The sequence below is a fragment of the Delphinapterus leucas genome, chromosome 14 (assembly GCF_059928025.1).
Source record: "Delphinapterus leucas isolate spDelLeu-1000000601 "Yukka" chromosome 14, BTC_Dleu_Yukka2, whole genome shotgun sequence".
In the NCBI taxonomy this organism is placed as follows: domain Eukaryota; kingdom Metazoa; phylum Chordata; class Mammalia; order Artiodactyla; family Monodontidae; genus Delphinapterus; species Delphinapterus leucas.
In genome coordinates, this window is record NC_143142.1 from 42,310,627 (window position 1) to 42,334,734 (window position 24,108).

The 24,108-nt window shown below is 37.4% G+C and overlaps 1 protein-coding gene across 4 annotated transcripts in view; it reads left to right on the plus strand.

The window, feature by feature from the left end:
- TAF4B (TATA-box binding protein associated factor 4b) overlaps positions 1 to 24,108 on the plus strand; it is a 125,264-nt gene that overhangs the window by 60,943 nt on the left and 40,213 nt on the right. For all 4 annotated transcript variants that reach the window (XM_022586876.3, XM_089895022.1, XM_022586875.3 and 1 more), the window contains 2 exons: positions 947 to 1,072; positions 6,576 to 6,632. In XM_022586876.3, the coding sequence (XP_022442584.1) occupies positions 947 to 1,072; positions 6,576 to 6,632 (183 nt within the window). The remainder of the gene's footprint in view (positions 1 to 946; positions 1,073 to 6,575; positions 6,633 to 24,108) is intronic.

The following is a 24,108-nucleotide window of genomic DNA, read 5'->3' on the forward strand; positions in this document are numbered from 1 at the left end:
GCTGTACCCAGATTTCCAAGCCACACACTGACCGTTGGGCTAAACGTTTAAAAACATTCAGTTTTCCTATTTTATAGTCTCCCTCCTATAGCTTGGATGTCTGAATTACTGAAATGAGTAGATGGCAGGAAGTCACCCCACCCCCAACAAGCATACATGTATTAAAGGAGGAGAGATAGGTGGTCATATCAGATAAAATTACAAAATATTTAGATTGTAAAGCACTGTTTTACACTGTAGAATATCAGAATAAATGAAACAGTATAAATTTTATCATTTTATGGAACATTGAAGATGAATAATTATATTTCTCTGTTATGACTCATTTATACATTGTATACTTAATTTCTTTGACTATAGTTTCTGCCCAAGTCCATAGCTTAAGGAAATTCTTACAACAGCGTTTAGGATTTTAATGTTTGCCATTTTGTCTTATGTCGTATTTTGGTAGAAGTTGTCTTCACTTGGCATGGTTAGACCAATTCAACAATAGAAACAAGGGTGATAACTTTCATCTTAGGTATATTTTTCAGTGATATGATTGTTTCTTATTTTTTGTCTTTCACAGTCCTACGATTTAATTAATCATTAAGGCCTGCTGAGATGGACGATAGTTTAAATAAAAAGATTTAGATTATAGGTAAAGGGTGCACTGTCTTGCTTTCTACTTCCAGTTATTAGAATCTGCTTGGCTTAATTCCTTTTTCCTCCCCTCTGGATGAAGCTTACTAGGAAAGCTCTTTGAAATTTCAATGCTTAATCACCTCTCAAATTTTAAGGATGATTAAAGTTCTTATTTTGTTGTTGTTTGCTTAACAGAAATAAACATATTACCTCCTGTAAATTTAGTTCCCTATGTTTGTGTTACTGTCTTTAGCTGATTTATAACAAGACTTAATGTAGAATGTGTTGCCTAGGATCATCATAAAACTTTTTTTTTCCCCAGGCAAGTGAAAATTACATCCTGTCTAATGACACCAGATCACAGCTCAAATTTCTTGAAAAGCTAGATCAACTGGAGAAGCATAGAAAGGATGTAGAAGAAAGAGAAATGTTACTTAAAGTAGCCAAGGTAAGGTCCTATGTGATTTATGAGTGAATATGGCCTGGCAAGGAGGTCAGAATTGGCTTTATCATTTGTTGACTATCTTGGTTTTGTTAGGCCTTTAGATTTCTCTGAAGGATTTCTTAAAATGAAATTACTAATAAATTCTCTCACAGCCACAGGATGGTGTCGTACAGTGGCTTTCAGTTAATTTAGTTTAATGAGACATAATCTTTTGTCTCCTCATTCTCAATTCCTGTGTGCCTAGCATCATACCACTTCCCCCTCCCCAAGTAAAAATGTTTTAAAATTTTTCAAGGTCTTTTCAGGGATATGATTTAATATGTGCCAAGTTGAAGTTGAGAGAGGAAACTTTGGAAAGTGGACATGAATGTTATAGGTAAAAATTAGGAATAATTAGGATTATATGAAACAAAATAGAAGATGAGCAGGAATGGGTTAGAGAGATACTAAAAGAGAGAACAGGTAAGGCTATTATTGATTTTCTTTCTCCCTCCTTTAAGCATTTTCCTGGACCATTAGTGCCAGATGGAGTGAGAGCTAGTTCCATTATAGTTTGCGTTTTGTTGCTGCACATTTCTTTGTAGGCCTTGGGGAGCAGTCTTAAGGGTTGGATACTAGTGTTATTTTTTGTTTTAAACGCTTCAGTTTTGATTTCCAATGTTACTGGAATCCTCCCCTTTTAGAATATTTGTTCCTAGTCACATACTAATCACTTTTTTTAAAATTCATTTATTTTGAAATGATTTCATACTTACAGAAAAGTTGCCAGAACTATACATCTCCTTTTCAGTTGGGGTTCCCCATTTTTAACATTTTACTGCATTTCCTCCATCTCCATCATTTCTGTACACAGGTGCACACTCCCGTTATCATTATTCTCTTTCTTTTGTTCTTTCTTCTTTGAATTCAGAGGTTTCTCGTACATTCACAAAGTTATGGAACTGTTGTCTCTAATTAGTCTTTCTCTGAACCTTTTGAAAGCAAGCTTCAGACATGATGGCTCATCACTCCTAAACATTCTGGCATGTATTTGCGAAAGCAAGGCCATTCTCCTGTATAAGCTTCCAAGTCAGGACGTGAATAACATGACACTACCATCTAATCCACAGACCCTATTCAGATTTAACCCGCTATCTCAAGCCTCTTTTTCCTTCATGGTCCATTTTCCCATTCAGGAATGTGTGTCTATTCAGTTGTCATCAGATTCCTTCAGTCAGATTTTCTCACTCTTTTTCTTTCATGTCTTTGACAAGTTTCAGGAGTACAAGAGTACAAGCCTTACCTTCTGTAGGGTGACTCTCAACCTGGGTTCATCTTATGTTTCCTTACAACTTGACTTGGGTCATGCATTCTTGGTGGGAATGCATAGAAATGATGCTTCATTCTTCTCAGCTGATTCTATCAAAAGGCAACCTTGATCAATTCTCTCCATTTTAAAGTTTCCCTTTCCCCCTTTGTAATCAATTAGTTTTCTGTAGGAAGGTATTATAGCATTATACTAATATCCCATACCTCATCAAACTCCACAGAGCAACTTTAGCATCCATAGATGATACCTGTGAATCAGATACCTCTGTGATGGCTGCCAAATGGTGATTCTTTATTCTCATCATCTCGTCTATGTTTATTAGTACTCTACTTTGTGAAAGAGCTTTCCTCTCTCTCATTCATTCATTCATACATTCATGCATTCATTTATATCAACATGTGCTCGTGGATTTCTATTTGATGCAACAGGTTGTAACCCATTACTATCATTATTTATTTTGTTGCTCAAATTGCTCCTGAGTGGGAGACCCTTCCAGCTGGCACTTCTGTCCTTTAATCATGTTTCCATCATTCACTGAGCATGTCCTTACTTTCAGGCACAAGATACTCCAGGCCCAGCTTTTACTCATCCTTTCCCAGCCCTGGAATCAGTCAGTTCATCAAGGAACCATATACTTTTTAGTTGAGGATGATATCCAGAAATCAAGATTAGAGCCTACAGTGTGCTCATTGCTAAGAGAGTATCATTACATGTAGACCCTGTCAAATGGACAGATCTAGGAAACATGTATGGTATGTGATATGTACACATATCTATATAAACACACAAACATAGATCTATAACTATTTTACTGTGTGTGTACATTATAAAACTATAAATTTATATGAATATCTCCGTGATATCTTAGGGTTCTTCCTAGCTTTAACCTTTCCATGTTTATAAGTACTTACTCTGAAGTCAGAAACCTGACTCTCATTATCCTCGATATATTTACTTATGTTCTCAATTTATTTATTTGATCAATGTAACTAATCTCCCAAGCAACCATGCTGACTGACTCTTCTGTCTGCTACCACTGTTACCCCTGCCCTCATTTCATTGCCCATGTAACTGGCCGCCATGCCCACTGGCCCATGCCTTGGTGGGTCTTCCCCAGCCCTTCATCACCCTGCATTCTTGACCTCTGTTCTATACCTTCATGTGCCAAGGTGCACCACAACCTTGTCACTGTGCAGCTTCTCACTGTCCCACGGTCTCAGTCCCCATTCTGACCCCTCTTGCACTGGGAAAGGCTGCTGGGACAGGAAGATGCTCTTTCTCGAGCCCTTGAGTATTATAAGCAAGCACACAGCCAATGTAACGAGGTGGTTTATTGGCATTTTATTCCCAATTACTTTGCTGTAAACAAGGTTATAAACCTTTAAATACTTGTTTAGTTATTATCCGGTGTAGTATATTATAGTTGCTCTCACTTTCTCGTAGTTTTACCTTCTACTCTTACAGATTTTCTAACTCAGTAAATAACATCATTATTCACCCAGATGTTCAAGCCAAAAAAACCTAGGAGTCATCTTTAACTCCTTTTCCTCTTTTCTCTCCCTACATCCAGTTCACTTTCCTATTCAGTTCCCAAAATGTATCCACCACCTTCTCTTCATCACTGTTGTCATCACCCTGATCTGAGTCATGTTTCCCTTGGACCTTTATAATGTCTTCTAACTAATGTCCTTTTCCTTCTACAATCCATTTTTCATACTGTTGTCAGGATAGTGTTTTCGTAACAAATCATGTGTGTCTCTGTTGCTTAAAACCCTTCAGTGACTTCCTCTTGCCTTAAAATAAAATCCAAACTTACTACCAAATTTTTAAACGCACCCACCTCTCTCTCTGAACTTTCCTCATGTCCCTCCCTTCTTCACTCATTCTGCTCCAGTCACAGAGCAGACTTTCTTTGTGCTCCTAGTTTGTATCCTAGGCTACTAATGAAGCATCTAAAACTGAACACTGAGTTCCCTTTCCCCAAATCTGCTCTGGTCTTTACCTTCTCGGGAAGTTGGAATTTTCTATCCTTCCAGTTACTTAGGCCACAACCCTAGGCATCATTCCTGATTCCTCTCTTTACTTCACACCCTATATCCAATCCATCAATAAATCTGGTTGGCTCTACCCCCAACATGTATTTCAATCTAGTTATTTATCATCATATTCTATGATGCTGGTTCAAGTTGCCCTCATCTTTTTCTCAGTCTTGTATTTACAGCAGTTGTTTTAGAACAGCTTCCTAATTGCTCTGTGTGCCTGTGCCTCCAGTCTTGGATCCATACAGTGCATCGTCTATACGGCAGCCAGAGTGACCTTTCGAAAGTGTCCTGCCAGTGGCATCTCACACCTGTGCTCCAAACCCTCCAGTGGCTTTTTGTTACAACTAGAATCAAAGCCCCACTCCTCATCATGACCTACAAGGCGGCACATTGTCTCCAGCCTTATCTCTCAACTTTTCTTTATGCTCCAGTCACACCAGCCTTCGTTCTTTCCTCAAGTATGCCAACCATATTCCCATTTTTTGGCTTCCGCAGTGACTGCACCTTCTGCTTAAGAGTGTTCTTCCCCCAGATCTTTATATGGCTGCCTCCTTCTTGTCATTCAGATCTCTACTCAGTTGTCACTCCTCAGAGATGTCTTCCATCCCGTTCTGGCTACAGAAGTACGCCCCTCTTTCTATCACATTATCCTATTTTATTTTATTTATAGTACTTATCACTATCAGTCATTGTTTTTTATTTTTCCCCATCATAAATGTTTTACATTTCACAACTGTGTTTAATTTCTATAAAATTATTTTATTTTTCTCTTCTTAAAATGTAAGTTACTCGAAGGCAGAGACTTTGTCTTGTTACCTCATTTCTATATCTCCAAGGCCTAGAACAATGGCACAGAGAGTAGAATATATACTATGGATAGTCAATAAATATTGGTTGACTGACAAAGACTTGATACCCAAATGTGCCCATTTTATACTGTGGCAAAAATTATATACACACACATATACATACACACATACATATACACCCGTATTTTTATGTGAATACACATATACTCATTCTCTCCTAACATAAGTAGAATGACAAGGGAGTTTTCTTAGTTTGGGCTAGAGTGAAATTGTTTTATTAGATTGGAGACAAAATTAAGAAAAAATGTATTAGCTTTCGGTAGAATCTTATGTAGGTATTTAATTAAGGTGTTTAAAATTAGAAGGCACTCAGATATAAACAGTTTCTTCCTTGTGTTTTCCTTTAACAGAAGTACTGATAAATCAGTAAAAACGTTATCAGTTAAACTAAGTAAATAGGAAAATACTTTCTGCTTTTATTTTGTTAGCTATCTTTAGTTAGCTGCTATTGAATGTTGTGGAATATTCAGATTTATAAGGAGTTAGGTAACTTTATTAGAATAAGAAGAAGAATACACCTATCTGCAGCATATTTTTCAGTGGACAAATGTCTGTAGTGTCAGAAATATAGTTCTTCCCTTACCTTTGGTTCCATCATAGCATTACATGTAGAATGTAGCTCTTTTCTTATAGCAGTCCTGTAAGATTATTCATTTTTTGAATGTTAAACTGAATCAGTATGGAAAGTGACATTCAATAAACATTTATTGAACATTTTCTTGGGCACAGCATTCTGTTAAGTGCTATAGAGGACCCAAAGATGGTAAGATACTCTAATGAAAACATGGGATGTATTTCTTAATTTTAAAAAATTACACTTTTGAAGAGAGAGAAATTTGGTTCAAAGTTCATCACGTTCTTGTTTTTAATAGTCCTTGAAATACCATATTTTTTACCAAAATGGCTTCACCTAAGGATTAGCCAATGTTGATTGTTTTCATTCATTTGAGCCAACAGTTATCCTTTTCTTTTCCTTCATCTCTACCATCCATTTTTCAGTTTTTAGTGTTCCAACAGGACCAACGTCATGCCTCAACTGGACCTGACTGACATTGTTAGCATCATTTTCTCTATAAGCTTCCTCCAGGCTAGAACTGCAGCAGCCAGCCCAGATGATGAGAGGGAGGGGGAGGTGGGAGGGAGAGCACGAGACTGGATTGAGGCATTTTCCCCTGGAGCTAAGGTTTTCAATCACAAGAGAAAATTGTCATTTATTAAATATTTAACGGCAACTATGGTGTTTAGATGCTAGTAATTTCTATTAAAATTTTCTTTTCCTTTGATAGAGTCGTTCCAATAAAGAAGATCCAGAACAGCTGAGATTAAAGCAGAAAGCCAAAGAGGTAGGACTTTCAAGTTACCATGCTTGTCTTTGTGTTTGAGGGAAGGTTGGCAGCTCTCTCCTGGCAATTAGGTCAGGGTTTATTTTGCTGTTGCATACCATTTGCCGAAGCCTTGGGGAAGGACAGGAACTGCTGAAGGCAAGGGCAGTACTTCAAATGAGGTCAATGAGTTATGTGCTCTCTTTTTAAAATTTATTTTCAAGGCTTAGGCCTGTCTAGAAATGGCTCTTTGTAAACTACAGCAGCACACTTGGAGGAATATAATGTGGGATTAAAAAAAAAGAAAGAAAAGAAACTTCTGAGATTTAGCATCTGGGACTGTACAATAGGCTACATTTTTCCAGGGTAATTGTTCGTTTTGTAAATCTGATACTGCTTATAATTCTTTGGCTGGGAGGTGGTACTGGGATTTAGTTTTAAATGGAAAACGCCTCTGGCTTTTAATTTTCTGGGCCCAGCAGTTTTCTGTTCTGGAATGGAGCCCTTGTTTCACACAGTTCATGTTTAGCTGCGGGGGTTTTAGTTTATAGCTTAGACTGGTTAAGCTTTTACTCCCAGAGGCCTCTGCATAGCAACTGTAGAAATCAACAAATAAGTTCATTTATGTCTGCAGCCTCCTCTCAGTAGCTGACTTTTTACATTTCCCAATATCCATTTCCTGACTTTTCTAGCCCCAGAGAAAAAAGCTCCACTAATTGGAGCTTATTTTAATTGAGCCTTAATATTGGATCTCACTGGAGTTGCCCCCAGAGCTGCTGAGAACAGAAGGAAATGAAAGTACCTAAGGTTGAAGACATGGTGTATGTATGGGTGTGTGTGTGAAATTTTTCACTTGACCTACAGATTCTTTTCCCTGCTGAATAAATCATCAAGCCTGTTCACATTTCTGATTAAGGATCTGACAGCAGACGATAATAAAGACAATTGAGGTGTGAGACGTGTGATATGGAGCTGAAGAAATTGGTTTCTATAGTTACTTGACTGATTTCATGCAATTTTTAAGGATCTTTGTGCTAAATAAGAGTGATTTCCTGAGCAACCTTTTTCCTTAACTGTGCCTCTTGAACTATGAAATTTGTTGTTGCTTAACATTGCTGCACTCGGCTTCTAGGTGCCAGCAGCAGCAGGTTATTTATGAATGTTTTAAAGGCCCTTATTGTTTGGATTAATGTAGGAGCTGAGGCAAAGCAAATGGAAATCTAGTAAGATTCTTACAATCAATGTGGTGTGTTTTCACTAAAATAGAAAAGGAAGAAAACATGAACTCTGGATGGAGGGGTTTCTGGATTGAGGTGAAGAGAACTGGGAAAGGAGAATATTAAAAAGGATTTGAAACCGAACCATTTTATTTCAACAACAAAAAATTTCTGTTACTCATTTCCAGAAAATTTATCTAAAAATATTATCTAAAAAAGTTAACATGAGAACTGTACCTATAATCTTACAGCAAGCCTGGCTTGATGATAGATTGATTGGTTGCTTTGAATCATGAGTGTCCCTCTTTGTTTTCATTTAGGACTGATAGATGCTTATCTTACTTCTAATCCCACCCACTCTTTGGAAAATAAATATCAGAAAACTTACCGCTTTATCCTTAAAGGTCTTACCCTGTCTGTTTTTCTTTCATATACCTTCACAAACATCTGGATCATAGATTAATTTTTCCTTCAGGTTTGTATGGAATGCTTTTGTTTGTTTGTTTTTCTTTTAATTGTGTTTTTTATTCCCTGAAGGATGAATAGGTGGACAGCATTTTTTGAAGAAAATTCTAAGAGCAAATGTGAAAAGAAAAAAAAAAAAACCTCTCAATGAGAGCAGGTGTGCTGTAGCAAACCTGTTTTTTTTTTCCCACTGTTTTTGCACCTCCATTTATTTATTTTTCCTAGCAAGATTAAAAAAACTATATTTTCCTTCCAAAATATTTCAAAAGTTTTCTGGTTGCTTCCTATTCTAAATCATCTTTGATTTAAAAAAGAGTCAAATACATTGGCCCAGTTCCAAGAACAGAGCCACTCTCTATTAGTTGCAAATGTTGGATGAAAGTAAAATATTGTCATTTTTGTCATCCCCATGCCCCCTAGAGCTCTTAATAACTTTAATATTCTAAGGGGCTCTAATTTAGAATCAAACACACCATATTTTGTTTGGTTGCAAAATCATTGACCCTATCTTTATATAGAGTTGAATTGTTGTCTTATATGGTAATTTGTAAGGTTATCATTTGGGATATACTAATTGTTATCACACTGCTATAAACTATAAAGCTTTGGTTTGTGATTTTTTGGTATTTGGCTATTTAGGAAATTTTCTTTGTCCGATTGTGAAAATTAGTACAGATTCCTTACTGTTGCTCAATATAAAACTGCTTTGCTTTCCTTTTTCCGGTAACTACCTACCTACCAAGCTGGGCATAGGAAACAGATTAATGACAGTATCTTACAAATATAGAACTCCAAAGAACTGTTTAGAGAAGTTGTAGGCTTTATTGATCCTGAGGAATGTTTCAGCAGTGATGTTTGTCATATAAATATTAAATCACAACTTGAATCCCCTTCATACGTAGTCTTATAATCCATGGTTGCTTTCAACTGTTAAGAACTAGAGTTTTGGGGGGTTTTGGGGGTTTTTTTTTTTGCAGTACACGGGCCTCTCACTGTTGTGGCCTCTCCCTTTGCGGAGCACAGGCCCCGGACGCGCAGGCTCAGCGGCCATGGCTCACGGGCCCAGCCACTCTGCGGCATGTGGGATCTTCCTGGACCGGAGCACGAACCCGTGTCCCCTGCGTCAGCAGGCGGACTCTCAACCACTGCGCCACCAGGGAAGCCCAGGACTAGAGTTTTGATCTTGGTCATTTCTCCCATGGGTTTTCTTCTCTCTAATACAGATTTAGAGTCTGTGCATTTCTTCTTTGCATTCTGGTGTAAAGCCAAACTGTTAAATTGAGCAGGTTTTTATAAAGATGTCTAATTTCTTTTCATCCTTCCTATTGACTTCTTCCAATTTTGTCATTCTCACTTGGCACTTAAGAAAGTAGGCTGCCTTTGGGTTTGCCTCCAGCCTAGTCTGAATCCGTTGAAGCAGCTCCTGCTGCATACTATTCTTATTGATCTGACAGGTTATCCATCTATTTGAAAACATTGTTGTCTGGCTAAAATGTCTGTGGATATCAAACATTTTAGTTCCAACTTTGGGGCCATCTTTTTCCTGTTTTCTATCTTTGCCTTTAAAAAGTCATAAGTGTTCTCGCTCTCTGTATTGTAAGTTTATATTTTAAATATGGACACTTTTAAATTGTGATGGCTTTTTTCCCCTAGATACTTTTACTGAAATGTAAGTACTGACATTCTTCCATTTCACCATCAATGTGTGAAAGGTTTTAAATAGATTACTAATTGCCAAATTCTGACTTCAAACAAGCAGGCACGTTTTTGTTTAATGCATCTGCAGACTTGTCTGAAATGTGTGCTGTGTGTCCTAGATTACCATCTAGCCTTCAATGTTTTCCTTTCTTACCACATCATCCAGAGTTCTGCAGAGCAAACCATCTGACCTTGGAGTTCAGACATCCTGATTCCTTAAACATTTGTTATATATATCGTGACCCTTATTTCCTTTGAATATCTTCTTTCTCCTTTGGGAAATGTGAGTTTAGTACATCTGTGCAGAGTGAGACAAAGAATTCATTTACTTTCTTTTTAACAATTCCTAGCATCCCCACTTTCATTTTTTATCAGACATTAGAAGAAAGAAAAAGGAATGCATGACATGTACCTGCTGGCACATTAGTTTCACAGTGCATCCTGTAGAAACTGAGCAAAAATAAGTATTAAATAATTAAAATGCATAACAGATTAGAAAACTTGTACCCTGAAGGACTTTGGATTTTTGTTTAAAGAAAATATAGGATATAAAAACTATAAGTAATACAACTCTCCATGAAGCATTATTGTACAATAAATAAAATACTGACTCATAAGGCTCATTACTGATTAGAAGATATATCATTTAGGTACAAAAAGGGCAAGGGATTTTTTTTAATGAAATTTTAAAAGATATGGAGTCAGTGAAATATAGTTAAGGCTAACTATTAAATTTATAACAACTTGTATTTAAACTTTATACTAGTTCTGCATGAGCCAAAACTCATGGAACACTGAACAGGGAAAATTTAAGTTTTTCATTAAAAGTGCAATCAAATTAATGTAGTATGGAGAAGATGTTCTTAAAATGGCAAGTTATAAAGAGCTTGTATACATAGCAGAGAAACAGAAATGCAATGTTTTCAAAGCATTGATAGTCTAATAAGATAGTAGTTCTCAAACTTCGATATGCATAAGAATTATCTGGAGGGCTTGTTAAAACACAGGTTGCTGGGTACCACCCCAGGAATCTATGACACAGTAGGCCTGGGTGAAGTCTGAGAATTTGCATTTCCAACAAAATTTTCGGTGATTTTTCTATTGCTGTCACTGTTCTGGAGATCACACTTAGAATCTAGGAGGGGAAAGAAGGGGGCCTTTAAAATCTATCACTTTTGTTTTCCCATTGACTAAATGTTCATAGAAAGTTAAATAAAATACTGTGATTTGGGAATCTGAGAATTGGCATCTTGAACTGGCATAGTTCAGTTACCATCCAATTACCATTCACTAGGTTCTCTCTTTGGAAGCAGGAAAGCTACACTAGGTTTTTTAATGGATATTTTCTCAAGAGACCTTTATTGGTTGTATCTCTTGATAGGTGGACCTTACATAGAAAATATAACATTTTATTTAGAGCTTCTTCAGAAGGTTGTACTCATTCTTTAATTTTGATGTATAGGATCTGTGTGTCTTGAGATATGTATTATCCTTTTGATAGAAAAGGTGTGTATTATAGAGGAAATAGCATTGAAGTAGAAGTCAGGAGTTGTGGATGCTAGATTCAGCATGCCATTATCTAGATTTCACTTTGGGAAAGTTACTTGACCTCTTTGAACTTACCTGTTTCCTTGTATTTAAAATGAATGTAACAATACAATCTCTGCTTGTATTACAGAGCTGTCATAATTTAGGGAAAGGTGAGGTATTACAGGGAAAACCAGTAGCTTAAAACCATTAGCTAAGATACATTTAAGAAAGATGCCATCAAGCTCTTAAATATAATAATCTTGAGATTGCCCATGGGTATGTCAGTTTCCAAAAACTAATATGTCAGTTTTTTTGGTTTCTTTTTTTCCTTCCAGAGGAATGAAAAGAAGTTTGGGAATAAAAAAAAGGATATAAGAGTAAGAACTAGAAAAAAAATTATATAATCTAATATGAATACAGCACATTATATTTCTTTTTAATAATACATAAATCAAGTATTATGTTTGCATGTAAGGGGAAAAGTGTTCAAGTGAGATTATGTGGAATATACTATTTTCCTGAAAGGTAGAGATGGATTAGAACGGCTGACCAGCAGGTATACATTTCAGATTCCAAGTATATCAGGTGGCAACAAGGATTTACTGTATAACACAGGGAACAATATTCAATATCTTGTAATAACCTATGATGGAACATAATCTGAAAAAAATATATATATATATGAACCACTTTGCTATACACCTGAAACTAACACAGTATTTTATTTATTTATTTTTTAAACATCTTTATTGGAGTATAATTGCTTTACAATGGTGTGTTAGTTTCTGCTGTATAACAAAGTGAATCAGCTATATGTATACATATATCCCTGTATCTCCTCCCTCTTGCATCTCCCTCCCACCCTCCCTATCCCACCCCTCTAGGTAGTCACAAAGCACCAAGCTGATCTCCCTGTGCTATACGGCTGCTTCCCACTAGCTATCTCTTTTACATTTGGTAGTGTATATATGTCCATGTCACTCTCTCACTTCGTCCCAGCTTACCCTTCCCCCTCCCCTTGTCCTCAAGTCCATTTTCTATGTCTGCGTCTTTATTCCTGTCCTTCCCGTAGGTTCTTCAGAACCTTTTTTTTTTTTTTTAGATTCCATATATATGTGTTAGCATACAGTATTTGTTTTTCTCTTTCTGACTTACTTCACTCTGTATGACAGTCTCTTGGTCCATTCACCTCACTACAAATAACTCAGTTTCATTTCTTTTTACGGCTGAGTAATATTCCATTGTATATATGTGCCACATCTTCTTTGTCTGTTCATCTGTCGATGGACACTTAGGTTGTTTCCATGTCCTGGCTATTGTAAATAGAGCTGCAATGAACACTGTAACACAGTATTTTAAATCAACTATACTTCAATTAAAATAATTATCAGTGGAGGAAAAAACTTCAAGCCAAGCATCTCAGGTGTTCTGGACAGTGTCCTGATATCATTAGCCTTAATGGTTGGGAGAAAAATTAATCAGACCCTGTGACTGTTTGATTTGGTAGAATGCCTGCTTAATAATTGTCTTTAAGGGGTTAAAAAGGATTCTGTGTTTGAATTGTGGTATCCTTGAATTTATGTAAGGTAGGGAGATGATTTTTTTTGGAACTTGTTCCAAAATTTTTTTCCTTTGGTTTAAGATTATGTTAACTGTAATTATGAAATCTAAGCAGGACATTCTTTTTTAAAAAAATTAATTTATTTATTTTTGGCTGTGTTGGGTCTTCATTGCTGCGCGCAGGCTTTTTCTAGTTGCAGCGAGCAGGGGCTACTCTTTGTTGTGGTGCACATGCTTCTCATTGTGGTGGCTTCTCTTGTGGAGCACGGGCTCTAGGCACACGGGCTTCAGTAGTTGTGGCACGAGGGCTCTAGAGCACAGGCTCATTAACTTACCTCTCAATTCCTTCCTTTGCTTTATACCTTTACACTTTCCGAACGTATGTAGCAAAATCAGACTGAAGGTGACACTACTTCATAGTTTTGGATCATTTGTTATGAAGGACAGCTCTGCTGTCATCTTTTGTACTCTCTGTGCCTGCATTTTCCCCCTATATCTTGCCTTCCTTGAGCATGAAAAAGAAACTCATTTTTGGATTTCCCATTATGTCAGTGTCATAATTATCTAGATAATTTAGCCCTTTTTGTTAAATATGTCCCTATATTTGTTGAGGGAGTTAGCTGTAGGACACTAGCTTATTCATTCTTCATGTAACTCCTCTGATTCTGCCTAATAAGCTTTTGGTTTCTGTTTTCATTAATTTTCATTTTTTCTATATCTTTTGTTTTTTTAAAATATTATGTCCTTAACATCAAGAAGTACCTCTACTGAGTTTTACCTCTGAGAGCTTGTGTGATTTTTTAAGGTAATCTGTTAATGTGGTTTGGCCCTTGATTAAAGTCAGTACTACCATAGTTATACTTTTAAGGAACAGAGACAAGTACTAAACACCAGAGATAAAATAATTTTCAACCATGATTGCTCTGTTGCTCTCTAGGGCACTGACTTGAATTTTAGGGGACTTCTACTTGATATCAGAGAGACTATGATAAGGGAGATGAAGACTTCTGCCTTTTTCATTAGCCATTAAGGAAGGAATGAGGGTGCCCTTAAAAGAAAATCTGCCAAGCCTGTTAGGTCCTTTTGGACGAAGTTGAGAGAGTTTGCTGGTATAGGTGAGCAAGCAGGCTTAAGTTTTATGAAGTAAAAGCTAGTAGGAATATAGTATAACAGAAGCCTCCTGTCAGAATTCTGATTAAACTAGCTTTTAATGGTTTCAGTTAAGATGGAGTAAAAACATTCCATACTGTTTCTGCCACTGAACACAGCTATAAACGTGGACAGAATGCATGGAGCAGCTATTCGAAGGCTTTGAAAAGTAAATAGTAGGCAAATTGGGGAAGAAGATGAGAATTCAAACTGACTTCTGAACCAGCAGTGAGGTTGCCATCTCACTTTTACCCCACTCCCCACCCCCATTTTTTCTTGCTCCTTGACCCTAGGTATGGATGTAGTCACAGAACTATGTGGCAAAGAGGAGTAACTAAAGCCCCAGCTTTCTGGCCAGAGGGCCAAAGGGAGGAGCTCAGGAAACCAACCCCATATTACTATGTTTAATTCTTATTACCACTCTTGAGCTACAGGTTTGTTATATGTGACTCTGATCTAATCAGCATACCAACGAACACTACAGACCAATATGCTTCATGAACATAGATGTAAACATCTTCACCAAAATATTAGCAAATCAAATCCAGTGATATATAAAAATAATAATATATCTTGACCAAGTAGAGTTTACCCCAGGGATGCAAAACTGGTTCAATATTCAAAAATTAGTCAGTAAAATCTAACATCTTAATAGTCTAAGAAGGAAAAACCATGTGACTATATCAATTGATGTAAAAATACATTTGGCAGATTTCAACATCCATTAATAATAAAACTCTCAGCAATCTTGGAATAGAAGGGACTTTCTCAGTCTGATAAAGGGCAGCTGTTAAAACCCTACCACTAAAAATCATTCTTAATGGTGAAAAGTCTGAATGCTTTCTTCCAAAGATTAGGAAAAAGGCAAGGATGTCTGCTTTCTTCACTACTATTCAACATTATATTGTTGGTACAATAAGGCAAGAAAAAGAAAGGCATATAGCTTGTAGAGAAAAATTAGTTTGTTCTTTCATTCTCTTAACTGTGTCCTTTACAGAGCAAAAGTTTAATTTTTATGAAGTCAAATTTGTCAATTAAAAAAAAAATAGACCTGCCTTTGGCTGTCATGTCTAAGAATTCTTTTCTGGGTCCCAAGTCACAAAGATTTTTCCTTAAGCTTTTTGCTAGAAGTTTATAGTTGACATTTTGAGTTAATTTTTTATAAGGTGTGAGGTTCAAGATTCATTTTTTTGCATGTGAATGTTCAATTGCCCCATTTGTTGAAATGACTGCTTTCTCAATTGAATTGTTTTCCACCCTGGTCAAAAATAAATCGGCCATATTTATCTGGATCTATTTCTCGATTCTCTATTCTGTTTCATTAACCTATGTGTCGATTCCTTCATCAATAACACATAATTTTGATTACTGTAGCCTTATATAAGTAATTCTTAAAACTGCATGGTGTAATTCTTTCCATTTTGTTCCCTTTTTCTCCCGAAAATTGATTTAGCTTTTCTAGTTTCTTCGGTTTCCATGTAAGTTTTACAATCAACTTATCCATATCCACAAAAAATTTTTTTTGGAATTGTGTTAAATCTGTAGATGAATTTGGAGAGAATTGAGATCTTTACTATGTTGAATCTTACAATCCATGAATGCAGCATGTCTCTCCATTTATCTGTATTTTCCTTTATTTCTTTCATCTGTGTCTTGTGGTTTACAGCATACAGATACCTGTACATGTTAGATTGATACCTAAGTATTTCATTTTGGGGAAAGCTATTATAAGTGGGATTTTTAAAAATTTAAGTTTCAGACTTTACCTTAATGATATTTAGAAATACGATTATTCTATGTATTGACCTTGAGTCTTGTTGCCTTACTAAACTCATTCATTGGTCCTAGGAGGCTTTTTGGTTTTGTTTTTTTTTATCTACCTTGAGGTTTTCTGTGTAGATAAGCATGTCACTTGCAATCCCTTTTCCACCAGCAAACCTCTAATTCAATGGCTGTTTTTACTGAACTGAGCTTGCATGTCATTTTCACCTACTGTGTATGCCAAGTCCACATTAATGCCCAGAACATCCTCCTGTTCCAGTTAAAAGTGCATAGTTTTTCAGAGACCTTCAAGATGGCGGAAGAGTAAGATGTGGAGATCACTTTCCTACCCACAGATACGTCAGAAATACATCTACATGTGGAACAACTCCTACAGAACACCTACTGAACGCTGGCAGAAGACCTCAGACCTCACAAATGGCAAGAAACTCCCCATGTACCTGCGTAGGGCAAAAGAGAAAAGAAAAAACAGAGACAAAAGAATAGGGACAGGACCTGCACCTCTGGGAGGAAGCTGTGAAGGAGGACAAGCTTCCACACACTAGGAAGCACCTTCACTGGTGGAGACAGAGGGTGGGTGGCTGGGAGGCTTCAGAGGAGAGCACAGCAACAGGGGTGCAGAGAGCAAAGCGGAGAGATTCCCACACAGAGGATCGGTGCCAGCCGGCACTCACCAGCCTGAGAGGCTTGTGCGCTCACCCGCCGGGGCACGTGGGGGCTGGGAGCTGAGGCTATGGTTTCGGAGGTCAGATCCCAGGGAGAGGACTGGGGTTGGCTGCGTAAAGACAGCCTGAAGGGGGCTAGTGTGCCACAGCTAGCCGGGAGGGAGTCCAGGAAAAACTCTGGACCTGCCTAAGAGGCAAGAGACCATTGTTTTGGGGTGCGCAACGAGAGGAGATTCAGAGCACAGCCTAAACGAGCTCCAGAGACGGGCGCAAGCCACAGCTATCAGCGCAGACACCAGAGATGGGCATGAAAGGCTAAGGCTGCTGCTGCAGCCACCAAGAAGCCTGTGTGCAAGCACAGGTCACTATCCACACCTCCCCTCCCAGGAGGCTGTGCAGCCGGCCACTGCCAGGGTCCCATGATCCAGAGACAACTTCTCCGGGAGAACATCCAGGCACACCTCAGGCTGTTGCAACGTCCAGTCTCGCCCCGCATTCCATACCCCTCCCTCCCCACGGCCTGAGTGAGCCAGAGCCCCCTAATCAGCCACTCCTTTAACCCCATCCTGTCTGAACAGAAACAGATGCCTTCAGGCAATCTGCACGCAGAGGCGGGGCCAAATCCAAAGCTGAACCCCAGGAGCTGTGCAAAAAAAGAAGAGAAAGGGAAATCTCTCCCAGCAGCCTCAGGAGCAGCAGATTAAATCTCCACAATCAACTTATGTACCCTGCATCTGTGGGATACCTGAATAGACAACGAATCATCCCAGAATTGAGGTGGTGGACTGTGAGAGCAACAAAATATATATTTTTTTCCTTTTTCTCTTTTTGTGAGTGTGTATGTGTATGCTTCTCTGTATGATTTTGTCTGTATAGCTTTGCTTTTACCATTTGTCCTAGGGTTCTGTCTGTCAGTTTTTTCTTCTTTCCTTTTTTTAAATTACATTTTAATAATTTTTTATTTTAACAACTTTATTTTATTTTATTTTTTCTTTCTTTCTTTCTTTTTTCCTCCCTTTTCTTCTGAGCTGTGTGGCTGACAGGGTCTTCGTGCTCCAGCTGGGTGTCAGGCCTGTGCCTCTGAGGTGGGAGAGCCAAGTTCAGGACATTGGTCCACCAGAGACCTCCCAGCTCCACGTGATATCAAATGGCGAAAGCTCTCCGAGAGATCTCCATCTCAATGCTAAGACCCAGCTCCACTCGAGTGCTGGACACCCTATGCCAAACAACTAGCAAGACGGGAACTTAACCCCACCCATTAGCAGAGAGGCTGCCTAAAATCATAATAAGGTCACAGACAGCCCAAAACACACCATGGGATGCAGACCTGCCCACCAGAAAGACAAGATCCAGCCTCATCCACCAGAACACAGGCACCAGTCCCCTCCACCAGGGAGCCTACACAACCCACTGAACCAACATTACCCACTGGGGGGCAGACACCAAAAACAACAGGAACTACGAACCTGCAGCCTGTGAAAAGGAGACCCCAACACAGTAAGTTAAGCAAAATGAGACGTCAGAGAAACACACGACAGATGAAGGAGCAAGATAAAAACCCACCAGACCAAACAAATGAAGAGGAAATAGACAGTCTATCTGAAAAAGAATTCAGAGTGATGATAGTAAAGATGATCCAAAATCTTGGAACTAGAATGGAGAAAAAACAAGAAACGTTCAACAAGGACCTAGAAGAACTAAAGAGCAAACAAACAATGATGAACAACACAATAAATGAAATTTAAAATTCTCTAGAAGGAATCAATAGCAGAATAACTGAGGCAGAAGAACGGAAAAGTGACCTGGAAGATAAAATAGTGGAAAAAATTACTGCAGAGCAGAATAAAGAAAAAAGAATGAAAAGAATTGAGGACAGTCTCAGAAACCTCTGGAACAACATTAAACACACCAACATTCAAATTATTCGAGTCCTAGAAGAAAAAGAGAAAAAGAAAGGGACTAAGAAAATATTGGAAGAGTTTATAGTTGAAAACTTCCCTAATATGGGAAAGGAAATAGCCACCCAAGTCCAGAAAGGGCAGAGAGTCCCATACAGGATAAATCCAAGGAGAAACATGCCAAGACACATATTAATGAAACTATCAAAAATTAAATACAAAGAAAAAATATTAAAAGCAGCAACGGAAAAAGAACAAACAATATACAAGGGAATTCCCATAAGGTTAATAGCTGATCTTTCAGCAGAAACTCTGCAAGCCAGAAGGGAGTGGCAGGGCATATTTAAAGTGATGAAAGGGAAAAACCTACAACCAACATTACTCTACCCAGCAAGGATCTCATTCAAATTCGATGGAGAAATTAAAACCTTTACAGACAAGCAAAAGCTAAGAGAATTCAGCACCACCAAGTCAGCTTTACAACAAATGCTAAAGGAACTTCTCTAGGCAGGAAACACAAGAGAAGGAAAAGACCTACAATAACAAACCAAAAACCAGTAAGAAAATTGTAATAGGAACATACATATCGATAATTACCTTAAATGCAAATGGATTAAATGCTCCAACCAAAAGACATAGACTGACTGAATGGATACAAAAACAAGACCCGTATGTGTACATGCTGTCTTCAAGAGACCCACTTCAGACCTAGGGACACATACAGACTGAAAGTGAGGGGATGAAAAAAAGACACTTCATGCAAATGGAAATCAAAAGAAAGCTGAAGTAGCAATTCTCGTATCAGACAAAATGGACTTTAAAATAAAGACTATTAGAAGAGACAAAGAAGGACACTATATAATGATCAAGGGATCCATCCAAGAAGAAAATATAACAGTTGTAAATATTTATGCACCCAACATAGGAGCACCTCAATACATAAGGCAAATGCTAACAGCCATGAAAGGGGAAATCAACAATAACACAATCATAGTAGGGAACATTAACACCCCACTTTCACCAATGAACAGATCATCTAAAATGAAAATAAATATGGAAACACAAGATTTAAATGATACATTAAACAAGATGGACTTAACTGATATTTATAGGACATTCCATCCAAAAACAACAGAATACACTTTCTTCTCAAGTGCTCATGGAACATTCTCCAGGATAGATCATATCTAGTGTTACAAATCAAGCCCTGGTAAATTTAAGAAAATTGAAATCGTATCAAGTATCTTTTCCGACCACAACACTATGAGACTAGATATCAATTACAGGAAAAGATCTGTAAAAAATACAAACACATGGAAAATAAACAATACACTACTTAATAACTAAGAGATCACTGAAGAAATCAAAGAGGAAATCAAAAAATACCTAGAGAAAAATGACAATGAAAACACGATGACCCAAAACCTATAGGATGCAGCAAAAGTAGATCTAAGAGGGAAGTTTATAGCAATACAATCCTACCTCAAGAAACAAGAAACATCTCAAACAACCTAGCCTTACACCTAAAGCAATTAGAGAAAGTAAAACAAAAAACCCCCAAAGTTAGCAGAAGGAAAGAAATCGTAAATATCAGAGCAGAAACAAATGAAAAAGAAATGAAGGAAACAGTAGCAAAGATCAGTAAAACTAAAAGCTGATTCTTTGAGAAGATAAACAAAATTGATAAACCATTAGCCAGACTCATCAAGAAAAAAAGGGAGAAGACCCAAATCAATAGAATTAGAAATGAAAAAGGAGAAGTAACAACTGACACTGCAGAAATACAAAGCATCCTAAGAGGCTACTACAAGCAACTATATGCCAATAAAATGGACAACTTGGAAGAAATGAACAAATTCTTAGAAAACCACAACCTTCCAAGACTGAACGAGGAAGAAATAGAAAACGTAAACAGACCAATCACAAGCACTGAAATTGAAACTGTGATTAAAAATCTTCCAACAAACAAAAGCCCAGGACCAAATGGCTTCACAGGCAAATTCTATCAAACATTTAGAGAAGAGCTAACACCTGTCCTTCTCAAACTCTTCCAAAATATGGCAGAGGGAGGAACACTCCCAAACTCATTCTACGAGGCCACCATCACCCTGATACCAAAACCAGGCAAAGATGTCACAAAGAAAGAAAACTTCAGGCCAATATCACTGATGAACATAAATGCAAAAACATCCTGAACAAAATACTAGCAAACAGCATCCAACAGCACATTAAAAGGATCATACACCATGATCAAGTGTGGTTTATCCCAGGGATGCAAGGATTCTTCAATATACACAAATCAATCAATGTGATACACCATATTAACAAACTGAAGGATAAAAACCATATGATCACCTCAATAGATGCCGAAAAAGCTTTCGACAAAATTCACCACCCATTTATGATAAAAACCCTCCAGAAAGTAGGCATACAGGGAACTTACCTCAACATTATTAAGGCTATATATGACAAACCCACAGCCAACATCGTTCTCAATGGTGAAAAACTGAAACCGTTTCCACTAAGATCAGGAACAAGACAAGGTTGCCCACACTCACCACTATTATTCAGCATAGTTTTGGAAGCTTTAGCCACAGCCCTCAGAGAAGAAAAAGAAATAAAAGGAATCCAAATCAGAAAAGAAAAAGTAAAGCTGTCACTGTCTGCAGATAACATGATATTATACATAAAGAATCCTAAAGATTCTACCAGAAAACTGCTAGACCAAATCAATGAATTTGGTAGAGTAGCAGGATACAAAATTAAGGCACAGAAATCTCTTGCATTCCTATACACTAATGATGAAAAATGTGACAGAGAAATTAAGGAAACACTCCCATTTACCATTGCAACAAAAAGAATAAAATACCTAGAAATAAACCTACCTAAGGAAACAAAAGACCTGTACTCAGGAAACTATAAGACATAGATGACAGAAATTAAATATGCAAATAGATGGAGAGATATACCATGTTCTTGGATTGGAAGAATCAATATTGTGAAAATGACAATACTACTCAAAGCAATCTACACATTCAACGCAATCCCTATCAAACTACCCATGGCATTTTTCACAGAACTAGAACAAAAAATTTCACAGTTTGTATGGAAACACAAAAGATCCCGAATAGCCAAAGCAATCTGGAGAAAGAAAAACATAGCTGGAGGAATCAGGCTCCCTGACTTCAGACTATACTACAAAGCTACAGTAACCAAGACAATATTGTACTGGCACAAAAACAGAAATATGAATCAATGGAACAGGATAGAAAGCCCAAAGATAAACCCATGCACATATGGCCACCTTCTTTTTTTTTTAATATTTTAATTTTATTTATCTTTTTATACAGCAGGTTCTTATTAGTTATCCATATTATACATAGTAGTGTATATATGTCAGTCCCAATCTGCCAATTCATCACACCACAACCCCCAGCCCCCGCCTCTTTCTCCACTTGGTGTCCATACGTTTTTTCTCTACTTCTCTGTCTCAATTTCTGCTCTAGAAACTGGTTCATCTGTACCATTTTTTAGGTTCCACAAATATGCGTTAATATACGATATTTGTTTTTCTGACTTACTTCACTCTTTATGACAGTCTCTAGATGCATCCACGTCTCTACAAATGACCCAATTTCATTCCTTTTTATGGCTGAGTAATAGTCCATGGTATATATGTACCACATCTTCTTTACCCATTCATCTGTCAATGGACATTTAGGTTGCTTCCATGACCTGGCTGTTGTAAATAGGGCTGCAGTGAACATTGGTGTGCATGTGTCTTTTTGAATTATGGTTTTCTCTGGGTATATGCCCAGTAGTGGGATTGCTGGGTCATATGGTAATTCTATTTTTAGTTCTTTAAGGAACCTCCATACTGTTCTCCATAGTGGCTGTGTCAATTTACATTCCCAACAACAGTACAAGAGTGTTCCCTTTTCTCCACAACCTCTGTAGCATTTGTTGTTTGTAGATTTTCTGATGATGCCCATTCTAACTGATGTGAGGTGATACCTCATTGTAGTTTTGATTTGCATTTCTCTAGTAATTAGTGATGTTGAGCAGCTTTTCATGTGCTTCTTGGCCATCTGTATGTCTTCTTTGGAGAAATGTCTGCCCATTTTTGGATTGGGTGGTTTTTTTTTTTTTAATATTGAGCTGCATGAGCTGTTTATATATTTTGGAGATTAATTCTTTGCCCATTTATTTGTTTGCAAATATTTTCTCCCATTCTGAGGGTTGTCTTATCGTCTTGTTTGTAGTTTCCTTTGCTTTGCAAAAGCTTTTAAGGTTCATTAGGTCCTATTTGTTTACTTTTGTTTTGATTTCCATTACTCTAGGAGGTGGATCAAAAAAGATCTTGCTGTGATTTATGTCAAAGAGTGTTCTTCCTCTGTTTTCCTCTAAGAGTTTTATAGTGTCCGATGTTACATTTAGGTCTCTAATCCATTTTGAGTTTATTTTTGTGTATGGTTTTAGAGAGTGTTTTAATTTCATTCTTTTACATGTAGCTGTCCAGTTTTCCCAGCACCAATTATTGAAGAGACTCTCTTTTCTCCGTTGTATATCCTTACCTCTTTTGTCATAGATTAGTTGACCATAGGTGCATGAGTTTATCTCTGGGCTTTCTATCCTGTTCCATTGATCTATATTTCTGTTTTTGTGCCAGTACAATATTGTCTTGATTACTGTAGCTTTGAAGTCAGGGAGTCTGATTCTTCCAGCTCTGTTTTTTCCCCTGAAGACTGCTTTGGCTATTCGGGGTCTTTTCTGTCTCCATAAAAATTTTAAGATTTTTTTTTCTAGTTCTGTAAGCAATGCCACTGGTAATTTGATAGGGATTGCATTGCATCTGTAGATTGTTTTGGGTAGTGTAGTCATTTTCACAGTATTGATTCTTCCAATCCAAGAACATGGTATATCTCTCCATTTGTTTGTATCATCTTTAATTTCTTTCATCAGTGTCTTATAATTTTCTGCATACAGGTCTTTTGTCTTCCTCGGTAGGTTTATTCCTAGGTATTTTATTCTTTTTGTTGCCGTGGTAAATGGGAGTGTTTCCTTAATTTCTCTGTCACATTTTTCATCATTAGTGTTTAGGAATGCAAGAGATTTCTGTGCATTAATTTTGTATCCTGCAACTTTACCAAATTCATTGATTAGCTCTAGTAGTGTTCTGCTGGCATCTTTAGGATTCTCTATGTATAGTATCATGTCATCCACAAACAGTGACAGTTTTACTTCTTTTCTGATTTGTATTCCTTTTCTTTCTTTTTCTTCTCTGATTGCCGTGGCTAGGACTTCCAAAGCTATGCTGAATAATAGTGGTGACAGTGGACATCCTTGTCTTGTTCCTGATCTTGAAAGAAATGCTTTCAGATTTTCACCATTGAGAATGATGTTTGCTGTGAGTTTGTCATATATGGCCTTTATTATGTTGAGGTAGGTTCCCTCTATGCCCACTTTCTGGAGAGTTTTATCATAAATGAATGTTGAATTTTGTCAAAAGCTTTTTCTGCATCTATTGAGATGA